The 18,471-nt window shown below is 43.0% G+C and overlaps 1 protein-coding gene across 1 annotated transcript in view; it reads right to left on the bottom strand.

Annotated features, from left to right (window-relative positions):
* Nucleotides 1–16,484, bottom strand: part of Stam2 (signal transducing adaptor molecule 2) — a 46,783-nt gene extending 30,299 nt beyond the window's left edge. Inside the window, exon 1 of the mRNA XM_050139939.1 lies at nt 16,343–16,484. Coding sequence (XP_049995896.1) covers nt 16,343–16,382 — 40 coding nt within the window. The 5' untranslated portion in view covers nt 16,383–16,484. The remainder of the gene's footprint in view (nt 1–16,342) is intronic.
* Nucleotides 16,485–18,471: the final 1,987 nt, after the last annotated feature.

The raw sequence follows: 18,471 nt of genomic DNA, 5'->3' as shown, positions 1-18,471 counted from the left end.
CATACATAGGCCATTCTATGGCTGCTTAAGAGAATAAATCTTATTTTTTGTACCTCCTCTTCTATTACGGCAGGATTTCCTGTTCTCTATCGTTATTTCTAGCACATCAAACAGTACCTAAGGCCTGCAGCAGATATCAACACCACCCCGTGAATGAACGAGTGGGCTTGCTGGATGCTCTTCTATAGCCTATGATGCTACAATGTGTTACACAGCTGCAGACGAGAACACAAACTCAAAGAGCTTTAAAGATAACACTCAACTCACCCTAGCGGAATCCTAGATTACCCTGAGCTTTACTGGTGAGCAAACACTTAAGAGCACTTAAGACGGAGCTTCAACAGCAATGTCACATGGCAACAAAAGGCAACAGTACTGGGGTATCTGTGGCTCCAGGTCTGTTTGTGAACTCATGTAGGTGACAAAGTGGAGAAGGCAAGGCCTCAGAGGGCAAAGGACTTCTCATGTATGCTGCATTATCCTCAGGGTGAAGACTAAACCACGCATACTACAACAGCCTTCCTCTGCCTAGGAGTTTTACTCACCTAAGCCATGACAGAACTGACTACTCTTCCTTCTTATAATGTGCCATGAAGTTTGAACTACTTAAAAATTAAATATTTACCCATATTCTCTTTTCTATGTATATTATTTCTTTCTTACATATAAGTCTGACTTATATGTATACATATTTGTCATATGTATATACAAATGAGTTTAACTTATATGTTTATTGGTCATATGCAATTCTGAACCTTATTTAGTATAAAGTATAAGCCAGGAATAGAAATTGTCACAAAATTTGTTAAGCAGCTCCAACATTAAGAATCTGTCCTTTCTCAGGGCCAGGCTTGGTGGTGCAGACCTTTAATCCCACCATTTGGGAAGCAAAGGCAGGCAGATTTCTGTGAGTCCAAGGCCAGCCTGATCTACAGAGTGAGTTCCAGAACAAGTTCCAAAGCTACAGAGAAACCCTGCCTCGAAAACCAAAAAAAAAAAAAAAAAGTCACCCAATCCCAAAACAATCACACAGAAGCTTGCAAACTGTTTGGCCTATTGCTCAGGCTTATTGCTAACTAGCTCCTACTTTTAGATTAACCCATTTCTATTAATTTATGTATCACCACATGGCTCGCGGCTTTAGCTGTGATCTAGTACATCTTTCTGCTCCAGCAGCTGGGCTGTTACCTCCCCCGATTCTGCCCTTCTTCATCTGAGTTCTCGCTTGATTGTTCCACTTAAACTTATCCTGCCTGGGTATTGGTCAAACAGCTTTTGATATTAACAAGAGGAATACAGATTCACAGAGTACAGAAAGACCATCCCATAGAAGAATCTATCCTTTCTCATTTATCTGAAAAGTTAGCACCATCATTATCTACTTTGTTGACTACCTCTATATATAATACATATGCTGCTCGACAAATCAATAGATCAAGTTTAACCTTGGATCTAACGCATTCTGCTAGAGCACAACTTTTCATGATTATTTTTTCATTTTTGGCCATGTGCTACAAACAGGTACAGAGCTTATTCTGATACAGCCCAAAAGCCTACCATAGTACAAAAATACAGAAAGAAAATACTCTTTACTTGATTTGAATCCCATTGGAAATGGAAGTATTCTGATCTGAACATTCCATCAGGCCTAGTTTACTCTGTATAAATATAGGACTCACAATTATTCTTTTAAAATGTATAAAATGTGAAGACTTTATAATGGCCTGCCAAAATGGACTTCATTTTCAAGTGAACTAAGTAACATTTAAATTATGTACTTAGGAATATTTTAAACTCCTGGAAAAATTTTAAATATTATAATTAAAAGCCTTTCTTCTCCAGCATGCCACTCTGCCCAGTGCTAGAGCTGCATCTTATATTATCCCAGGTCCAGGGCATAGAGGGAGAGCTCAAAGAGCCCGCCTGGGGGCTAAATGCTAACTACCGGAGTTTGGTGGGTGTAAGTCATAACACTTCATCACCAGGCTTTGATTACTGTACACAGAAAACCTCAAATACACCATGAAAGAGCGCACAAAGAGTCTAACAATATTCTAAGACCAACTCCCTCAACACCGACAAGGAACAAAGTCTCCTCCACACAGTCCATTATGTTCACAGCATGGATTGGAAAAGCATCCAAGTCTATCCATAAAACTTTTAATACAACAGGCTGTATCAGTAATAGAAAATGAACTGTATAAAGGAAGAGCTTCGCCAAACAATTCCTTGTTCAGGCTTCTCCTACTGTTTGAAATGAGAATCCATTTTGACTGGTCTTCTCTTCCAACAGAACAAAGGATCTGATAGGAACCTGATACTCTACCAAACCGCGCTAGAGTAAGACAGAACATACGAGCCGAGCAGTGTGGGAGATGAGGAATACGCGGTGCAGTCCTGAGGACTCTGAAGGAGCGATGAAGAAGAAATGGCGAGCGAGCCTCATGGTGGCCCCAACTTTGTGCACAAACATGCCAGGCCAAGACTAGCCCAAGTGAAGAAGTCAAGAGACAGGAACTGAGAGAAAAGACCTCGAGCACAGGTCCTCAGGAAGGTGGAGCTCCATGAAATTCAGCAGTGATCTAGCAAAGCATACAGTGCTGGGGTTTGTCTGCCTTTAAAATCTGAATGCTCTGTCTCACTCCCGTAATTCCTATGTAACTCGCCCTAAATCCGGTATGGCAGGATTTGGAGATGTGGCAAAGTCCCAAGGATGAAGCCCTGGCACTACAAGGTTAGTGCCCCCCCCCCTTTTTTTTTTTTAGAGAAGTCACTGCAGACTAGAAAGCTGCTGTCTGTAACCCGAGGAGAGCTCTCACCAGACATGGCGCTTTGACCTTGGACTTGCAGTCCCCAGAACTGAGAAATTAATTTCTACTGTCTAAGTTACCCAGACTATGGCATCTTGTTGTGGCAGCCTACCCAATAAGAAAAAGTGAACAAAATACATCATACATTCCCAAAAGGCCACTTCTTAAGAGTCCTTTAGAATCTAAATTTCAAAATCAAAATTATGACCAAGCTAACAAGACCTTCAAGATGGTCTATTGATATAACTACCTGACAAAAAATAAAGACAATGTTGAACATAATAGAAGAAGGCAGCAGATACATTATGATCACTTCACAGATACAACAGGGGTCAATAAAAGATGTCAGCATAATCCAAAGTAATTATACACATTTCTAAGAACCAAAGCAAAGATGGTTGTAGCACAAATAATAAAAACCCAGAGACAGATATTGGGGTTCACGCTGAAGATCAGAAAAGCAAAGCAGCCAGCCACTAGAGAGAACTTTTACCTGTACCAAATCTTTAGAACAAAAGGGTGAGATCCTGTCTCCACGAATCCTGAGACCCCCACACTCCAGTGAGTTCCTGTCTCTTCCCCTTTCTTTGCCCAGCCATATTGCTCCTGCTTCTATTTCCCTAGTGCTGGGATTAAAAGTAATTAAAAATGACTCCCACACGCTAGAACTAAAGATGTGAACCACCATCACCTGGATCTGTGTCTGGATCAATCGTGTGTAGCCCAGGGTAGCCTTGAACTCAGAGAGATCCGTCTGCCTCTGTGTCTCAAGTCCTGGGATTAGAGGTGTGTGCCACCACTGCCTGGTCTATATGGCTGACTACTGTGGCTGCTTTGCCCTCTGATCTTCAGGAAATATTATTTATTAAAAATAAATAAAGATTATTTATTAAAACACAAATAATATGCCACTATAGATGGTCATTAATAAGAGTAGCTAGCAAGTGTTTCGCAGAAGCCAGAAATATAAAAATGGAATTTCTTAACTAAAAAGTAAAGTCTATCAACTGAAAAACTCAGTAAGGGCTAGGAATGGAATACAGCTCAGTAGTAAGAGCACCTGCATGGCGCATGTGCGGTGCCAACTTCAAATGCCAACGCTACAGAAAACAACAACAACAAAAAAAAAACAAGTCAACAACAAAAACCCCTCTGACTTAAAAAGCAGAGTTAAGAATACAAACACAGAATTAAGAAATATGGATACTGGTTATAATATTTTTTAAAACAAGTTGGTAATCAGAACCTCAACTGTGCTAGCTTTTAAGCTAACACAGAACGAACTGACATAAACAACTTAAAACACTACTGGCAGAGGTAGGTAGATGCATGTAAGTTCAAGGACAGTCTGGTCTATGTAGTGAGTTCAGGCCAGCCAGGGTTACATAATGAGACTGTCTCAAAAATAAAACCAAACCAACCAAACAAACATATCTTATATACTATTAACTAATAGTTCTGCAGTTTAAAATCCTGCCAAGTTCTCCTAAATTATATGCCCAGGGTAGCAAACAGCTTACTGCTAGGGTACTGGTATTGCCTAACTAAATCATAATTAGATACCAATATATTAGACCAGATGGTAAGGACTGCCCTATACAATAATTCATGGTTTAAATCTTTCATTAAATGAGTATGAACTATTAAAATGGGAAACATTAGACATTATGTACTGTTAGTTCTCTTAATGCATTAAATAAAAGATAGGGTCTCAAAGAGCCTAGGTAGGCCTCAAAAGTGCTACACATAGCCAAGGATGACCTTCAGTTTCAGTCCTCTCCCCAGGCAGCAGAATCACAGCTGTGCACCTCTACACCCAGTCTGTGCATTCCTGGAGATTGAACCCAGAGCTGTGTGCATATTACAAGTATTTCACCAACCAGGCTGAAACCAAAGCCAAAATACCTCCAATCACATGGGTAATACAAGAATATAGAGAGAGATAAAAGACAGCTACAGAAAGCAATATAAAATTTTATTATTATTAAAATCAGGCATGGTGGTACACACCTTTAATCCCAGCACTCTTGATTAAGAGGTAAGCACTGAGCAGATTGTTGTGAGTCCCAGGCCAACCAGAGTTATATTGGGTCCTCCTTGTTAGGGGTGGAACTTGAACCCCTCTTTCGATTACATCTGCATCAGCTTTCTGCTGTTGGTGGTTTCCTTCATGGTTAATCTTTTCCTTAGTTCCTTTTCACAGGTGGAAGTTTAGCTGGGTGGGGTCATGTCCACTTGCAAGAGGGTATTGCAAGGTGGTGAGGTCAACACCCCTCCAGTCCATTTAATATCTGGACTGGACTTAGTTCCATGACACTTCCTGGTGCTCCTTTTCTCCTCTAACTGGACATTTTGTATTTCTATTTGTCCAGCTGGCTCCTTTTCATTGTGAATCTGCGTAAGAGTGATTATCAATAACTACATGACAGGTCAATATTAGGCTGTCTTGAAATCTTCAATTTAACTTCAGTTGTCTGTGGGCCACTTACTTATAAGCTCCTTTCTGACACTGGGCTCATCTGTCAAATGTACTGCTCTCAGCACCGCGGCCTTTCATACTCCTACTAGGACGGCCATTTACCCGCTTACTCATTCAACCTCTTTTCTAGTCCAAAGTCCAAAAGTCCACACTTGGCCAACAAGCAGCTTGGTCAGGCCTATCACAGCAACACCCCAGTCCCTGGTACCAATTCTGCCTTGGTGCCTGTTCTATTACTGTGAAGCGACACCATGTCCAAGGCAATGCTTATACAAGAAAGCATTTAACTGGGCTTCCTTTCAGTTTCAGAAAGTTAGTTCATTATCATCATTGCAGGAGGCAAGGCAACATGGAGGAAGGCACTGAAGCAGTAGCTGAGAGCTACATTCTGATCCATACCCTGCTCATCCACAACGGGGTGACAACCATACAGGTGGTAAGGAAAGCACATAGGGTTGGGGTAGAGTTCTGCTCTTACAACCTTCTAATTTTATAATCTTTGATGTAACAACATCAGAAGGTGGGACCTTGTGTGGAAGTGTATAAAATTAAGGGTACATTCAACAAATACTGCAACCTTGGAGGGAAAACACAAGCTTTTTATGTGTTAATAAAATAAAAATCAGTAATTTTTATCTTAAAATTTTTCAGAAAAAAGAAAATGCAATTAAGTTGTTTCAAATTAGAAACTGAAAAGCAGGTGAGAAAGCCGCAGCTGATTGCCTCCACTGAAAACATGTGTTCCTTCTTTGGAACTAGTTCACTATAATTATTTGAAACATTAGAAAAATGCATCTTTGTGATTTATGAATAAATGGTGTGTGCTTGTGCTGCTAAAATTATTTGGGTTATTAGTATGCAGGCCACGTAATTCTCTCTTCTTTTCTTACTAGGTAGCTGAGGATGACCCTGAACTTCTCTGCTTCTACCTTCTGAGTTCACATGCTGAGCTGACAGGCAGGTGCCACCATGTTTAATCTATGCAGTACTGACGGTCAAACCCAGGGCTTTGTATGTGCCAGGAAAACCCTTAAACCACACAGTTAAGTTTAGGGCTGGCGAGAGAGAACACAGTAGTTAAGAGCACTTGCAGCTCTTCCAGAGAAGCCATGACTCACAATGGCACACACTTCACACTTCACACTTCACACTTCACAATGGCTCCTGGGGATCAGACAGCTCTTCTGGCCTCTGCATGCATACATTCACCTGGAATCTAATGTATGCCTGTACTTACACATACATATAATTAAGAGATATCTTTTTTAAAAACTAAATTAAAAACAACTCTGTGCACTGTGCATACATTCACAAATGAAATGGTACTAATATAACGGTTTTTCAGCAGTTTGTATATATTAACTCATTTCTTCCTCAGCCAAAAAAAGCATTTCTACTTTGTAGATGGCAAAAATGAGGCACAGAGGAGCTACTAGCATAGGTTATACAGCTCCAAACTAGTGAAACATTTCTGTCTAGTGGTGTGGCCTAGCGCATGTACAAGTGTGAGGCTCCAGGGTTTGCTCGAGACAGGATCTCTATGTAACCCTGGCTGTCCAGGTACTTGCTATGTAGACGACCTACCTGCCTATGCCTCCCAGTGCTGGGATTAAAGGTGTGCACCACCACACCTGACTCTTAAACACTAATATTAAACTAACTTCTGCATACATACAATTTTTGTTCAAAATTGCTAAATAGTAAGTTCTTTCCAAGTTAGCTTTCAAATTTTTTACATATAAACATCCTAAAAATGCTGGATAGGACAAATCCTACAAACACAGAATTGAGTAAAATACCACGATTAACTTCACTTACTTCTCACCTCGAAATACAGTATTCAGTATTCTTGATGCTGGGCAGAAGATGGATCAAGTGGGTGAAGGGCTTCACACACACAGGCGCGCGCACACACACACACACACACACACACACACACACACACACACTGGGGAGGTAGAGACAGGAAGATCTCTGAGGCGTGCTATGCAGACAACACAGCCTAATCCATAAACTCCACGTCCAGTGAAAAACTTTGCCTCCGGCGGGACGGTAGTGGCGCAATTCAAAGAGGCTGAGGCTCCTTCCTCTGAGGGCTCGAGCTTGTGTCAAGGTGACACACAAAACCAGACAGTACATCTTGCTTGCTCTGCTGGTTCTTCCTTTCGCTGGCTATGTCAACACCTTTCTTTCTTCTTCTTCCTCCTCCTCCTCTTTTTTTTTTTTTTTTTTTTTTTTAAGACAAGTTCTCATCACACAACCCTGGCTGACCTAGAACTCACTATATATAGATGAGGCTAGTCTTAAATTCAAGAGATTCACCTGCTTCCGCTTCCTGAGTCCTGGTACTAAGGCATCCTCCACCACATCCAGTGACCAACATTTTTTTCCCATGGGGGACCAAGGAGTTTGGCATATAGGAGAAAAAGCGGGGGAAATCAAAATAATTTTCTTGTCTTTTATAATTTAAATCACTTAAGATCAAAAAGAATCTAGAGGCAGATCTCCTATTCATGAAGATTCACTGACACTTGGGCTAATTCTGCTAAAAATGCATTCTGTAATACTCTTAGGTGAGATATGCTCATCCCTATATCCAGCACTTAGAAGGCATGAACATCAAGAGTTTAAGGCTAGCCTCAACTACACAGCAGTTTGAAATCAGCCTGAGAGTACATGAGACCCTATCTCAAGAAACCAAATAAAGGAGGAAGGGGAGATGGTTCCATTGGTGATGCAAGCGTAAGTAAATGAGTCCCCAGCATCCAATACAAGCCAAAGGCATCAGGGTTCCATTTGCAATCCATCGCCGTGGAGCACGACGGTAAGACACCCAGAACGTGCTTCCCGGGCAGTTTAGCCTAACTAATGTGCTCTACTCACAGTGAGAGATTCCATATTAAAAAGAAGGTGGTAAGAGACAATTGGGGTTACTTAACATTAACCTCTAGCTTCCAAACACATGTGCAGACAAGGGTGCAGACATGAGCACTTACATATACACAAAATAAGCAAAAACTATAATTAACTAGCCGGGTGGTGGTGACACACACACCTTTAATTCCAGCACTTGAGAGGCAGAGACTAGAGGATCAAGGTCACCCTAGTCCACAAAGAGAATCCTATAACAGCCAGAGATACACAGTGAAACTCTGTCTTGTAAAAATAAAACAAACAAAAAATAACTTCAAGGATAAATAAAACCACAATGATATACTACTTGAACAACTAAAATAACAAAACCACACCATTGGGCAATAACAAATTTCTGATATGAAACTGATATTAACAATCTTAAATGAAGTAAATGGTTATTTCAGAATATCAATAAACTTCAGGGGCAAAGGACTATGTCCTGTGTTTTGTCACAATGACCTTCAATTCCTATATTAAAAATATGAGGGCTGGAGAGATGGCTCAGCGGTTAAGAGCATTGCCTGCTCTTCCAAAGGTCCTGAGTTCAATTCCCAGCAACCACATGGTGGCTCACAACCATCTGTAATGAGATCCGGTGCCCTCTTGTGGCCTGCAGACATACAGACAGAATATTGTATACATAATAAATAAATAAATATTTTAAAAAATAAAAATATGAACATTTATTCACTATTAAGCAATACATCAGAGCTAATAAAATAGTAACTTAAAAAAAAAGTCAGGGCTGAAGAAAGATGAAGGCCCAGGTTCAGCGCTCACATCAAATGTAGGATGGGGCCACATGTGCACCTGTAACGTTGTGGGCAGAGGACAGGAGGGTCACTGGGACTTGTTGACACAAACCATCTCCNCCGCAATGACGTCAAGTCCTCAAGCATTACTGGTACTTCTAATACTCTGGATTTTACAAGGGTTATAACTCATGATATGGGAAGGGTTTCTTTTTTTTTCCTCCTTGATTTTTCAAGAGAGTGTTTCTCTGTGTAACAACAGATCTGGCTGTACTGGAACTCTCTCTGTAGACCAGGCTGACCTCGAACTCAGAGATCCACCTGCCTCTGTGTCCTAAATCCTGGGATTAAAAGCTTGTGCCACCATCACCCAGCTATATGAAGGTTTTCAGAAGAAGCTTCTCCACATAAGAATAAAATATTCCTTTCCATGTGAATGAAGTAAACTTCTCAGTCGCTATAAACTATATGAGCAAATGAGAATTACTAAGTAGTGCTTCATACAGCTGACTGACCAGAGAGCACCTCGAGGTTATAGGTCAGCTGGAGAGGGGAAGCTCTGGAAGAAAAAACAAGCTCGAAGGAGACAATGGCAACGATAAAGATTTTTCAACTCTGCCCTGCAGTCTCACTTTTAATTTCACGTTTATTTATACTTACTGGGAGTTGGGGCAGGCCTGAGCCTCAGCAGGTTTGTGGTTGTTGGAGGACAACGAGGGAGTCAGCTCTCTCCTTTCCCCATGTAAGCTCCAGGGATGCAACTCAGGTCATCAGGCTTGGTGGCAAACACCCTTACCAGCTGAGTCACCTCTCTGTCCATACAGTCCTTATTTAATTTTGGAGGGGACACATCATTGCTGTATTGCGGCCTGGGCTAGCCCTGAACTCATGGGTTCAATAGTCTTCCTGCCTCAACTTCCTGAGTACCGGGACTACAGTACGAGTCACGGTATACATTACTAACGCATTTCAACATTACAGTGTTAGCTGGAGTGGACTACAGTACGAGTCACGGTATACTTTACTAATGCATTTCAACATTACAGTGTTAGCTGGAGTGGACTACAGTATGTGTCACAGTATACATTACTAACGCATTTCAACATTACAGTGTTAGCTGGAGTGGACTACAGTATGTGTCACGGTATACATTACTAACGCATTTCAACATTACAGAGGAAGCTGGAGTGACACCCATCTATAATCCCAGAAGCCAGGAGGGTAAGTCAGAGAATCCAAAGTCTGAAGTCAGCCTAGGCTACACTGCAGAACCCAGTTTCAAAATAAATGAAATTATATTAAACATGCCAGGCACAGTGGTACATGCCTATAATCTCAGTTACTTGGGAGGCTTAAGCAAGAAGACAGTGAGTTTGAGGTCAGTCTAGGCAAGATAGTAAGCTCCTGCCTCAAAACACACCCTGCTGCTGCTGCCCCCTTCCCCCGAATTTTGGGCATCTTGGCATTGACCCAGCACTCAGAAAGATCACTGGACCCTGGAATTCAAAGCTAGCCTATGCTAAAACACAGTGAGACGACATGTCAAAATTTAAAAACCTTTACCAGTATTGCTTCCTTCAAGCCTTTTCTGTTTGGCAGGGCTGTGCACCAAACATAGGACGTGACTCTGCTAAGCAAGCAGTATCTACCGGGTCATACCAGGCCCACGCCTTCTTAAATGTCACAACCAGTAAACAGCCCCTGAGTTGCAGCAACTGCCAGTCCCGACGAGAACTACATGACAAGATACTCCATTTTCAACATCCCTTCACTGCAAATCCAATGAAGGCCTCCTGAGACTAGCAGTGCTAGCTGAAAGGTCTCTACACTAAAGGGCTGTTTCCATGGGACACTATAGGGAAGCAGGGGCTTGTCCTTCACACATTCACTGGCAGTTACACCAAGAAAATGTTAAGGCAGTTTACGAAGGAGCAATATTTACAATGCCTGGAAGAGCCGAAGATGCCAGTGGACAAGGTGAAACTCAGTCTTAAAACAGAAAGGATGAGCCGGGCGGTGTCAGCTCATGCCTTTAATCCCAGCACTCTGGAGGGAGAGACAGGCAGAGAGATCTCTGTGAGTCTGAGGCTAGCCTAGTCTACAGAGTGAGTGCCAGGACAGGTTCCCAAGCTACAGAGAGACACCCTATCTTGAAAAACCAAAAAACAAAACAAAATATACAAACAAACAAAAACCAGAAAGGACGAATAGGGTGAAGATTACTGCACACTTGGGAAGGAGCAAGAGTCAGGATGGTTGTAAATTTAAGACTACTCTCCAGTTCCAGGCTATCCTGGGATACACAAGATCCTATCTCCAAACAACAGAATATGGGGGCTGGAGAGATGGCTCGGGGTTTAAGAGCATGTGTTATTCTTGCAGAGGAACCAAGTTCAGTTCCCAGAACCACATGGTGGTTCACAAGCATCCCTATCTCCGATTCCAAGGGAGCCAGTGCTCTCTTCTGATCTTCACAGGCACCAGGCATGCAAGCAGTACACACACAAACACGCAAGCAAAACACTCATACACATCAAATAAATCTCAAACAATTAAAACCAACAAAGTAAATTAAAGAAAGGCTAAGGAGAAAGAATGCATAGGCAATACCAAATGTCTTCTTTCCAGAACAATGCTTGTTTTAGCAAAGGAAGCAGACAACGTTGGTTAACACTTGTGATAAATTTAGGAAAAGAATTGTAAGCCATACTACAATCAAAATCTTTGTTACTTGGGGCTGGAGAGATGTTCAGAAGTTAAGAGTGTAGAGTATTAGGCTGGGCAGTGGTAACACACGCCTTTAATCCCAGCACTCAGGAAGCAGAGGCAGGTGGATCTCTGTGAGTTCAAGGCCACCCTATTCTACACAGTGAATTCCAGGACAACCAGAGCCATACTGTGAGACCCTATTTTAAAAAAATTACATAAATAAAAAATAAAAAACAAAAGCAAAGTGTACACAAAGAAACCCTGTCTCAAAAAAGAAAAAGAAAACACATGAAAATGTATATAGTGTACTTCTATATGTAATAAATACATTTACAACTAATTTAAAAATAGAAATTTCTTTTTTTGAGAGTATTTTACTCTGAAGGGAGAAGAATGGCAAAAGCGGCTGCTAAGAATACATTCCACAGTGTTGTGAATGTTCTCTTCTTTAGAAAGATCAAATGTGTCCTGGTAGTGGAAACTGACAGAATCGGGTGGCTGGCAGGGGTGGAGTTCATGCTGCGTTTTATACATTATGCTCAAAATAGTTGACATTTTAAAGAAAACTTCAAAGATATTAATTAAACTTTCAAAATATCTGAAAGTATTAGCATTTCTGGAACCATGCAAACAAAATAAGGTACGGAAAAAATACATTGTCACAACAACAACAAAAAGCCATATTCACCCATAACCAAATTTTTTTAAAATTCAAAAATTATAATAACCATATGTTCAAAGACTAAATTAAATGTTATAAATTTGACTGTACAAAATCCATCTGTATTACTGAAATGTTTCTATTTTTACACTGAGATTTCTTACTAATTTTTACTGAGATAAAACTGCCTGATTGTAAGCTTTAAGTTACTCTTGGTCAAGTCTTGTAACAACAAAAATAAAAAGCGGGACATTCGCACATGAACCCGCCTTCTCGGTTTTCTGGAGTAAATCAAAACTCAGCCTTGTGGGCACAAATGTCTTTATGAATGGATGGAGATGGCCTATGAAAAGACAAATACCTACAGTCAGCTATGACAGCATACAGCTGAATACCCAGCACTCAGAAAGCCAAGGAAGGATCTCAAACTCAAGGCCAGCCTCGGCTACTGAGAGTGTCTGGGCAGATCAGGACACATAGTATGGTCTCATCTCAAGAGTAAAATAAATTAAGGGCAGATAAATAGCTGCCTCACAGCCTGATGGCCAGAGTTCAAACTCTGTAAGCCATGTATAAAGCCAGATGCAGTGGTCCAGACCCAGCAGTCCTGTGAAAAATTGTACCGGGATGCTCACTGGCCAGCTAGAACACAGCACAGCAGAAACAAGAGACCCTGCGTCAACAAGGAAGTGCCTTGTTGCTACATGGTCCCCATGACACATGCACACCCAAACACACAATAATATGTAAACCTTTAAAAGAGCACAAACAATTAGCAAGAGATGATAAATAGCCCCAGAGCACACACTATCAGAGAAAAAGGTGCCTGGCTTGAGCAAAGAGGAAAGAGGACACCAATAAGCATTGGGGTAGGGGCATAAAACAGCCAAGCAATGACTCTGCACCCAAGCTAACAGCCTGCTACTGAATACAAGCAAAAAGCGCACACCCGCCCTTATTCAAGCAGCCTCTAAAGTAAGCTGTATAGCTAATTCCTCTACTCCTGTGTCTTCTCAGTATTTTCTTCCCTGTACTGCCCTTTTCCTTTCCACCTTGGCTAAACTTGGCTTTCTGTTCCAGGATTTTCTTATTTATTTGTTTGTTTGCTTCAGTCTTTGTCCAATTTTAGCCTGGTGAGGTGGATGCTCACACAGACAGTTGGGCCATTAGCCTTTTCCCTGTACCCATTCACTGGAGACAGCATATTTCTTCTTGTACACCTGGACCACTCCGCCACTCTGGACCTCTGTACTGTCCTCACACAACCTGAACTCCATCATCCCTTCACTGCGCACAAACCAACCATTATACTTCTGTCTCAGCTCTTCGGAAAGGGGAAAACATCATCTTCCTCCGAATATGAGAAGGTGAACTGAAACGCCTTTTTCAGTTCTTGCTTCAGTCAGAAATCACAAAAAGGGTTGAACTTCATTTTGACAGCTGCCTCTCCAGAGACTGTTGCAGACAGGAAGAGGACTGCATGCCAGTATCTTTTCCCTCTAACAGAAGCCCCCCCATCTGCCCACCTCAGCCTCCGTGTTTCTTTCTCCTTGGAAATGCTCCAGTTCACGTCCTATTGGACAGAGTCTAAGAGGGGCATGCTTCCTACTGAAGACATGATGTCAGGAGGATGAGGGAGGGAAAGAACAAGGGTGACCTTTACCCCGGGAACCGCCTACCTGACACTACCGCTTGTCCTGCTGTCACAGATGATGATAACTTTTATGCTATCTTACGTATTCCTCAGGCTTCCACACTGCATTAATCACAGCACAGAACAACTATCTACTTGAGCATGCATCCTTCCTCATTCCTGAGTGTCTTGGGAGCAAGAACTCAGGATAGTTATTCAGTTTGTCTCTATGGAACTTAACATGATGCCTGATACACAGGGATCACCCCAGGAATCTTTGGTGAATAAAAAGTGAACATGGGTGAGAGAGAGCAAGGAAAAGAGAAATAAAAGTGATGCTGAAAAGAGGTGGGCACTGTTGGCGCACGCCTTTAATCCCAGCACTCGGGAGGCAGAGAAGGGCGGATCTCTGTGAGTTCAAGGCCAGCCTGGTCTAAGAAGTGAGTCCCTGACAGCCAGGGCTACACAGAGAAACTCTGTCTTAAAAAATAAATAAATAAAAAAGGGACACTGTAAAGGAACACTGCTGTAATGCTCGCTCAAGGCACTTAATGCCTTGCTTTGTATTATTTCACATTAAGAGTCCTTAAGGTCTGAAAAATAAAACATAATTTTCTTCTGATGTAAGTTTCTGACCAATTTGAGCGCCTCAGAATTTCATTCCATTTTTTTCTAGTTACATTCATCTGTGTAAGTAGGCCTCCATCAAACTCTTCCACCCTTGACATCTTGGAAACTGAATTCAGTCATGTGAGAACGAATGGATAAACACTTCAAGTTCTGGTTGACATAGCCCATGAAATAATCTACACAGGTTCTTTTTTTCTTTCCTTCCTTCCTTCCTTCCTTCCTTTCTTTCTCTTTCTTTCTTTCTTTCTTTCTATGAGAGCCTATGAAAACTACAATACGCTATGATGCAAGGATTTCAGAAACCACTGAGGGAAAAGTTTAGAAAAATAAACTGGGCCGAGCAACCCAGACTACAGCTACCAGACAAGTTTTCAATTTGAAAACATTGGGCTTCTAGGAAATGTTTCCTTGAAGAAAGAGCTCACAGGTTTTATATTTTAAGTACTCGGTCTTAGGCTGGAGCGATGGCTCAGTGAAGGGCACTCCCTGCTCTTCCAGCACCCAGATGGTGGCTCAGAACCCTCTGTAACACCAGTTCCAGTTGACCTGACATGGCCTTCTGGCCTCCTCAGGCACAGCACACAAGTGACAAACATAACATGCAGACAAAACACCCACACACATAACGAAAGAAAAAATAAAATAACCTCTCCTGTTTTGCCTTTTCTGACTCATTTCATTAGAGCAAAATGAAAGCATTCACAGCAAGAAGTACAGGTCCCAAGCCTGGGGGAGGCCCGGGCCTGGAATCCCAGAATTCTACAAGCTAAGACGGAGATTTGGGGAATTTGAAGCCAGCATGGACTATACACAGACTCTACTGTGTCAAAACTAAATTAATTCAATAAAAGGTAAAAAGTGCAATTCCTCACATAGGTAATGTAACAAAAGAACGATTAATTATTCCAAAACACCGACTAATCCTAAACACGCTTCCTATATAATTAGACTCTCATATACATGAACATGACTTTGAGAGTTACAAAACAAAATGAGGCACTTTCTAGACTTCTCTTAACCAGGACATTTCAACTGAACTGGTGGCTCACTGCTCAAATATGTAGCATTTTGTTTGATTCAAAATACCTAAATCCTATAACGTCGCTAGGAGCCTCTTAACTACTGTTTCAAGAACGCTGGCAGCCAGTTTTCTTTTACTGTTAATTTATACGTAAGTTGTACCCCGTCCATCTTTTTCTCATTCAGAAAGACCTGACTAACGTTTGACTCCAACAAATACTGATTGTTCTGGGGCTATTTACAGAGTCTACGAGTTTTCCTGTTCATTCTCTGAGACTAGATCTCGCAGCACCTTCAAAACAGTCAATAAATACAGCTGAAACTGCAACTATCATTGCTTGAATGTGTGTGTGCAGACGGAAGCGACGAGAGTTAACCCTGTTAAGTCCAGGTCTCTAGTTCGGGCCGGCCCCTAGGCAGCAGAGTGGTCACCGCTGCACCTTCAACCAAGGGGAAGGGTGTTAACCAGTTCTGGAGAAAGCAGGAAGTTTGTATCAGCAACTTGAGCCTCCAGCGAACTTGGCTTTTCCCCACTCCAGCTCTGGGTGACGGGAACAGCCCAGCTAGGTACCCCAACCTCCGACGGGTAGGAGGTGGCCCGGCTAGCGACGCGCCGAGGCTGCCCCCCGCCGTCGAGAGCGGCGCCGCCCCTTCGCTCTCTCCCAGGTTTCCCAGGCACTGGGGCCGCCGCCCACTTTCTCCTGCACCGTGGGCTCCGGGCACCGCACTCACCCACGTCTTGCTCGAACGGGTTGGCACTGAACAGAGGCATGGTGCCGGCATCCGAAGTTGAATCGCGACGGTCCGGCAGGGCTCCAAATGCTCCCGCTGAGCGACCGGCGGCGGCTTCCTAGACGGCTCGCCGGGCCGTGCCCTCACTTCCGCCTCCGCGCCTGCCCCGCGCGCGCCTGTGCGCCCCGCGCCTGGCCGTCCTCCGCTCCAGCGCCGCCGGCGAAGCCGCACGAGGCTTGGCCGAGCACAAGCACCCCGCAGTTCCCGCATCGCCCACCTAATAACGTGACAAACCCTGGCCCGACGCCTGCTCAGGCCCGGCGGCAGCCTCGGTCACCTTTCCACGGCGAGGACCCGGGCGAACCACGGGGGCGGGGGAAGCTTCGAGGCCGGAAGTTGTCGCAGCTGGAGACGCTGGTAGCCGGCGAGTTGGCTGAGTCCCGGAGGCGAGACCGGGTGCGCGGCCACGGGATGTGGTTCTCTTTGCGCGAGGCTATGACAGTGGCTTCTCTGTCACGCGAGTATTTCGGTTACTAACCAGGTCATGTCTTGGCCATCAGGACCCCGCGCGTGCTGCGCGTCGCGGTTGCTATGGAAACGGAACCGCCGGCCTATGGGAGGCGTTGAGAATCTGTCGATTGACGTCTGTGTTGCTGCTGTTCATTGAATTCTTCGCTTAACCAAGCCGAAATAGTCACTCGGGAAAGCGATCGCGGGGAGATGCTTTGCTTCTCATCTCTCCTATATGAAAATAAAGTTTGGACCATGGAATACAAATTCGAGTGAAGGAGGTGGAGAGATGACTCATCCCTTCAGAGTGCTTGTTGGCAAAGTTCGATTCTATTATCGGAGGGGAGAGGGAGAGTGGGAACAAGGGTAAAACAGCCGGTAACTGAGTTCCAGAGAACCTGACACCCTCTTCTGGCCTTGGTTGGCATCTACACTCACGTTCACACACCCACATTCAGAAACATAATTACACATTCTTATGCTGGGAGTTGTGGCGCATTCCATTAAATCCAGCACTCTGGAGGCAAGAGGCAGGTGGATCTAAGTAATCTCCAAAGATGAGTGAAAGTACACTCTTGCTTTTGGCTTGCTCAAGTTTTATAGTGCAAAAACATTTATGATTTGGTTGTTATTAAGAGTCATAAACTCGGGTTCCCACAGAATCCAGCCAGGCGGTTAAATGAATGTCATTGTGCAAACCCCCTTCCTGCAAAACATGCCCCGTTCTCTACCCTGCTTTATATTTTGTTCATATCATTTATTCTCTAAGGATCAACTAATTGTGATCTCTCTCTCTCTCTCTCTCTCTCTCTCTCTCTCTTTTTTTTTTTTTTTTTTTTTTTTTTTTTTTTTTGTGGGTCGTTTTTTTGTGTTTTCTTTTTTCTTCTTTTTTTTTTTTTTTTTTTTTTTTTTTTTTTTTTTTTTTTTTTTTGGTTTTTCGAGACAGGGTTTCTCTGTGGCTTTGGAGCCTGTCCTGGAACTTGCTCTGTAGACCAGGCTGGTCTCGAACTCACAGAGATCCGCCTGCCTCTGCCTCCTGAGTGCTGAGATTAAAAGCGTGTGCCACCATCGCCCGGCGATATCTGTCTCTTTTGATTAGAATATCCATGAATTTTGTTCGGTACTGTGAATCCAGGGTCTTAAAAACAGTATCTGGCAAAGTAGGTGGTCAGTAAATACTTCTAGAATGTAGCCCTATTTTTGAATTGAAAAACACATCTCTAAAGCTGGCGCCTTGAGCCAATGAAATAGCTCAGCAGTAACAGCCCTTCCAGCCTAAACCGGCTAAGCCAGAGCCTAAGCCAGAGGCCACCGTGGAAGGACAGAACCAGTTCATGAAAACTGTCCTCTGAAGCTGAACGGTGGTAGGCGCACTTCTTTAATCCCAGAATTCGGGAGGCAGTGGCAGGTGGATATCTGTGAGTTCGAGGCCAGCCTGGTCTACACAAGAGCTAGTTCCAGGACAGGCTCCAAAAGCTACACGGAGAAACCCTGTCTCGAAAAAGAAAAGAAAAGAAAAGAAAAAGGAGGAGGAGGAAGAGGAGGAAAGGGAGAAGAAAAAGGAGGAGGAAGAGGAAGAAGAGAAGAAGAAAAGAAGAGGAAGAAGAAAGAAAGAAAAG

The sequence above is a fragment of the Alexandromys fortis genome, unplaced genomic scaffold (genome assembly GCF_014885135.2).
Source record: "Alexandromys fortis isolate MF-2015 unplaced genomic scaffold, M_Fortis_MF-2015_v1.1 scaffold_33, whole genome shotgun sequence".
NCBI classification, from domain to species: Eukaryota; Metazoa; Chordata; class Mammalia; order Rodentia; family Cricetidae; genus Alexandromys; species Alexandromys fortis.
This window is presented reverse-complemented; position numbering and strand designations above follow the sequence as displayed.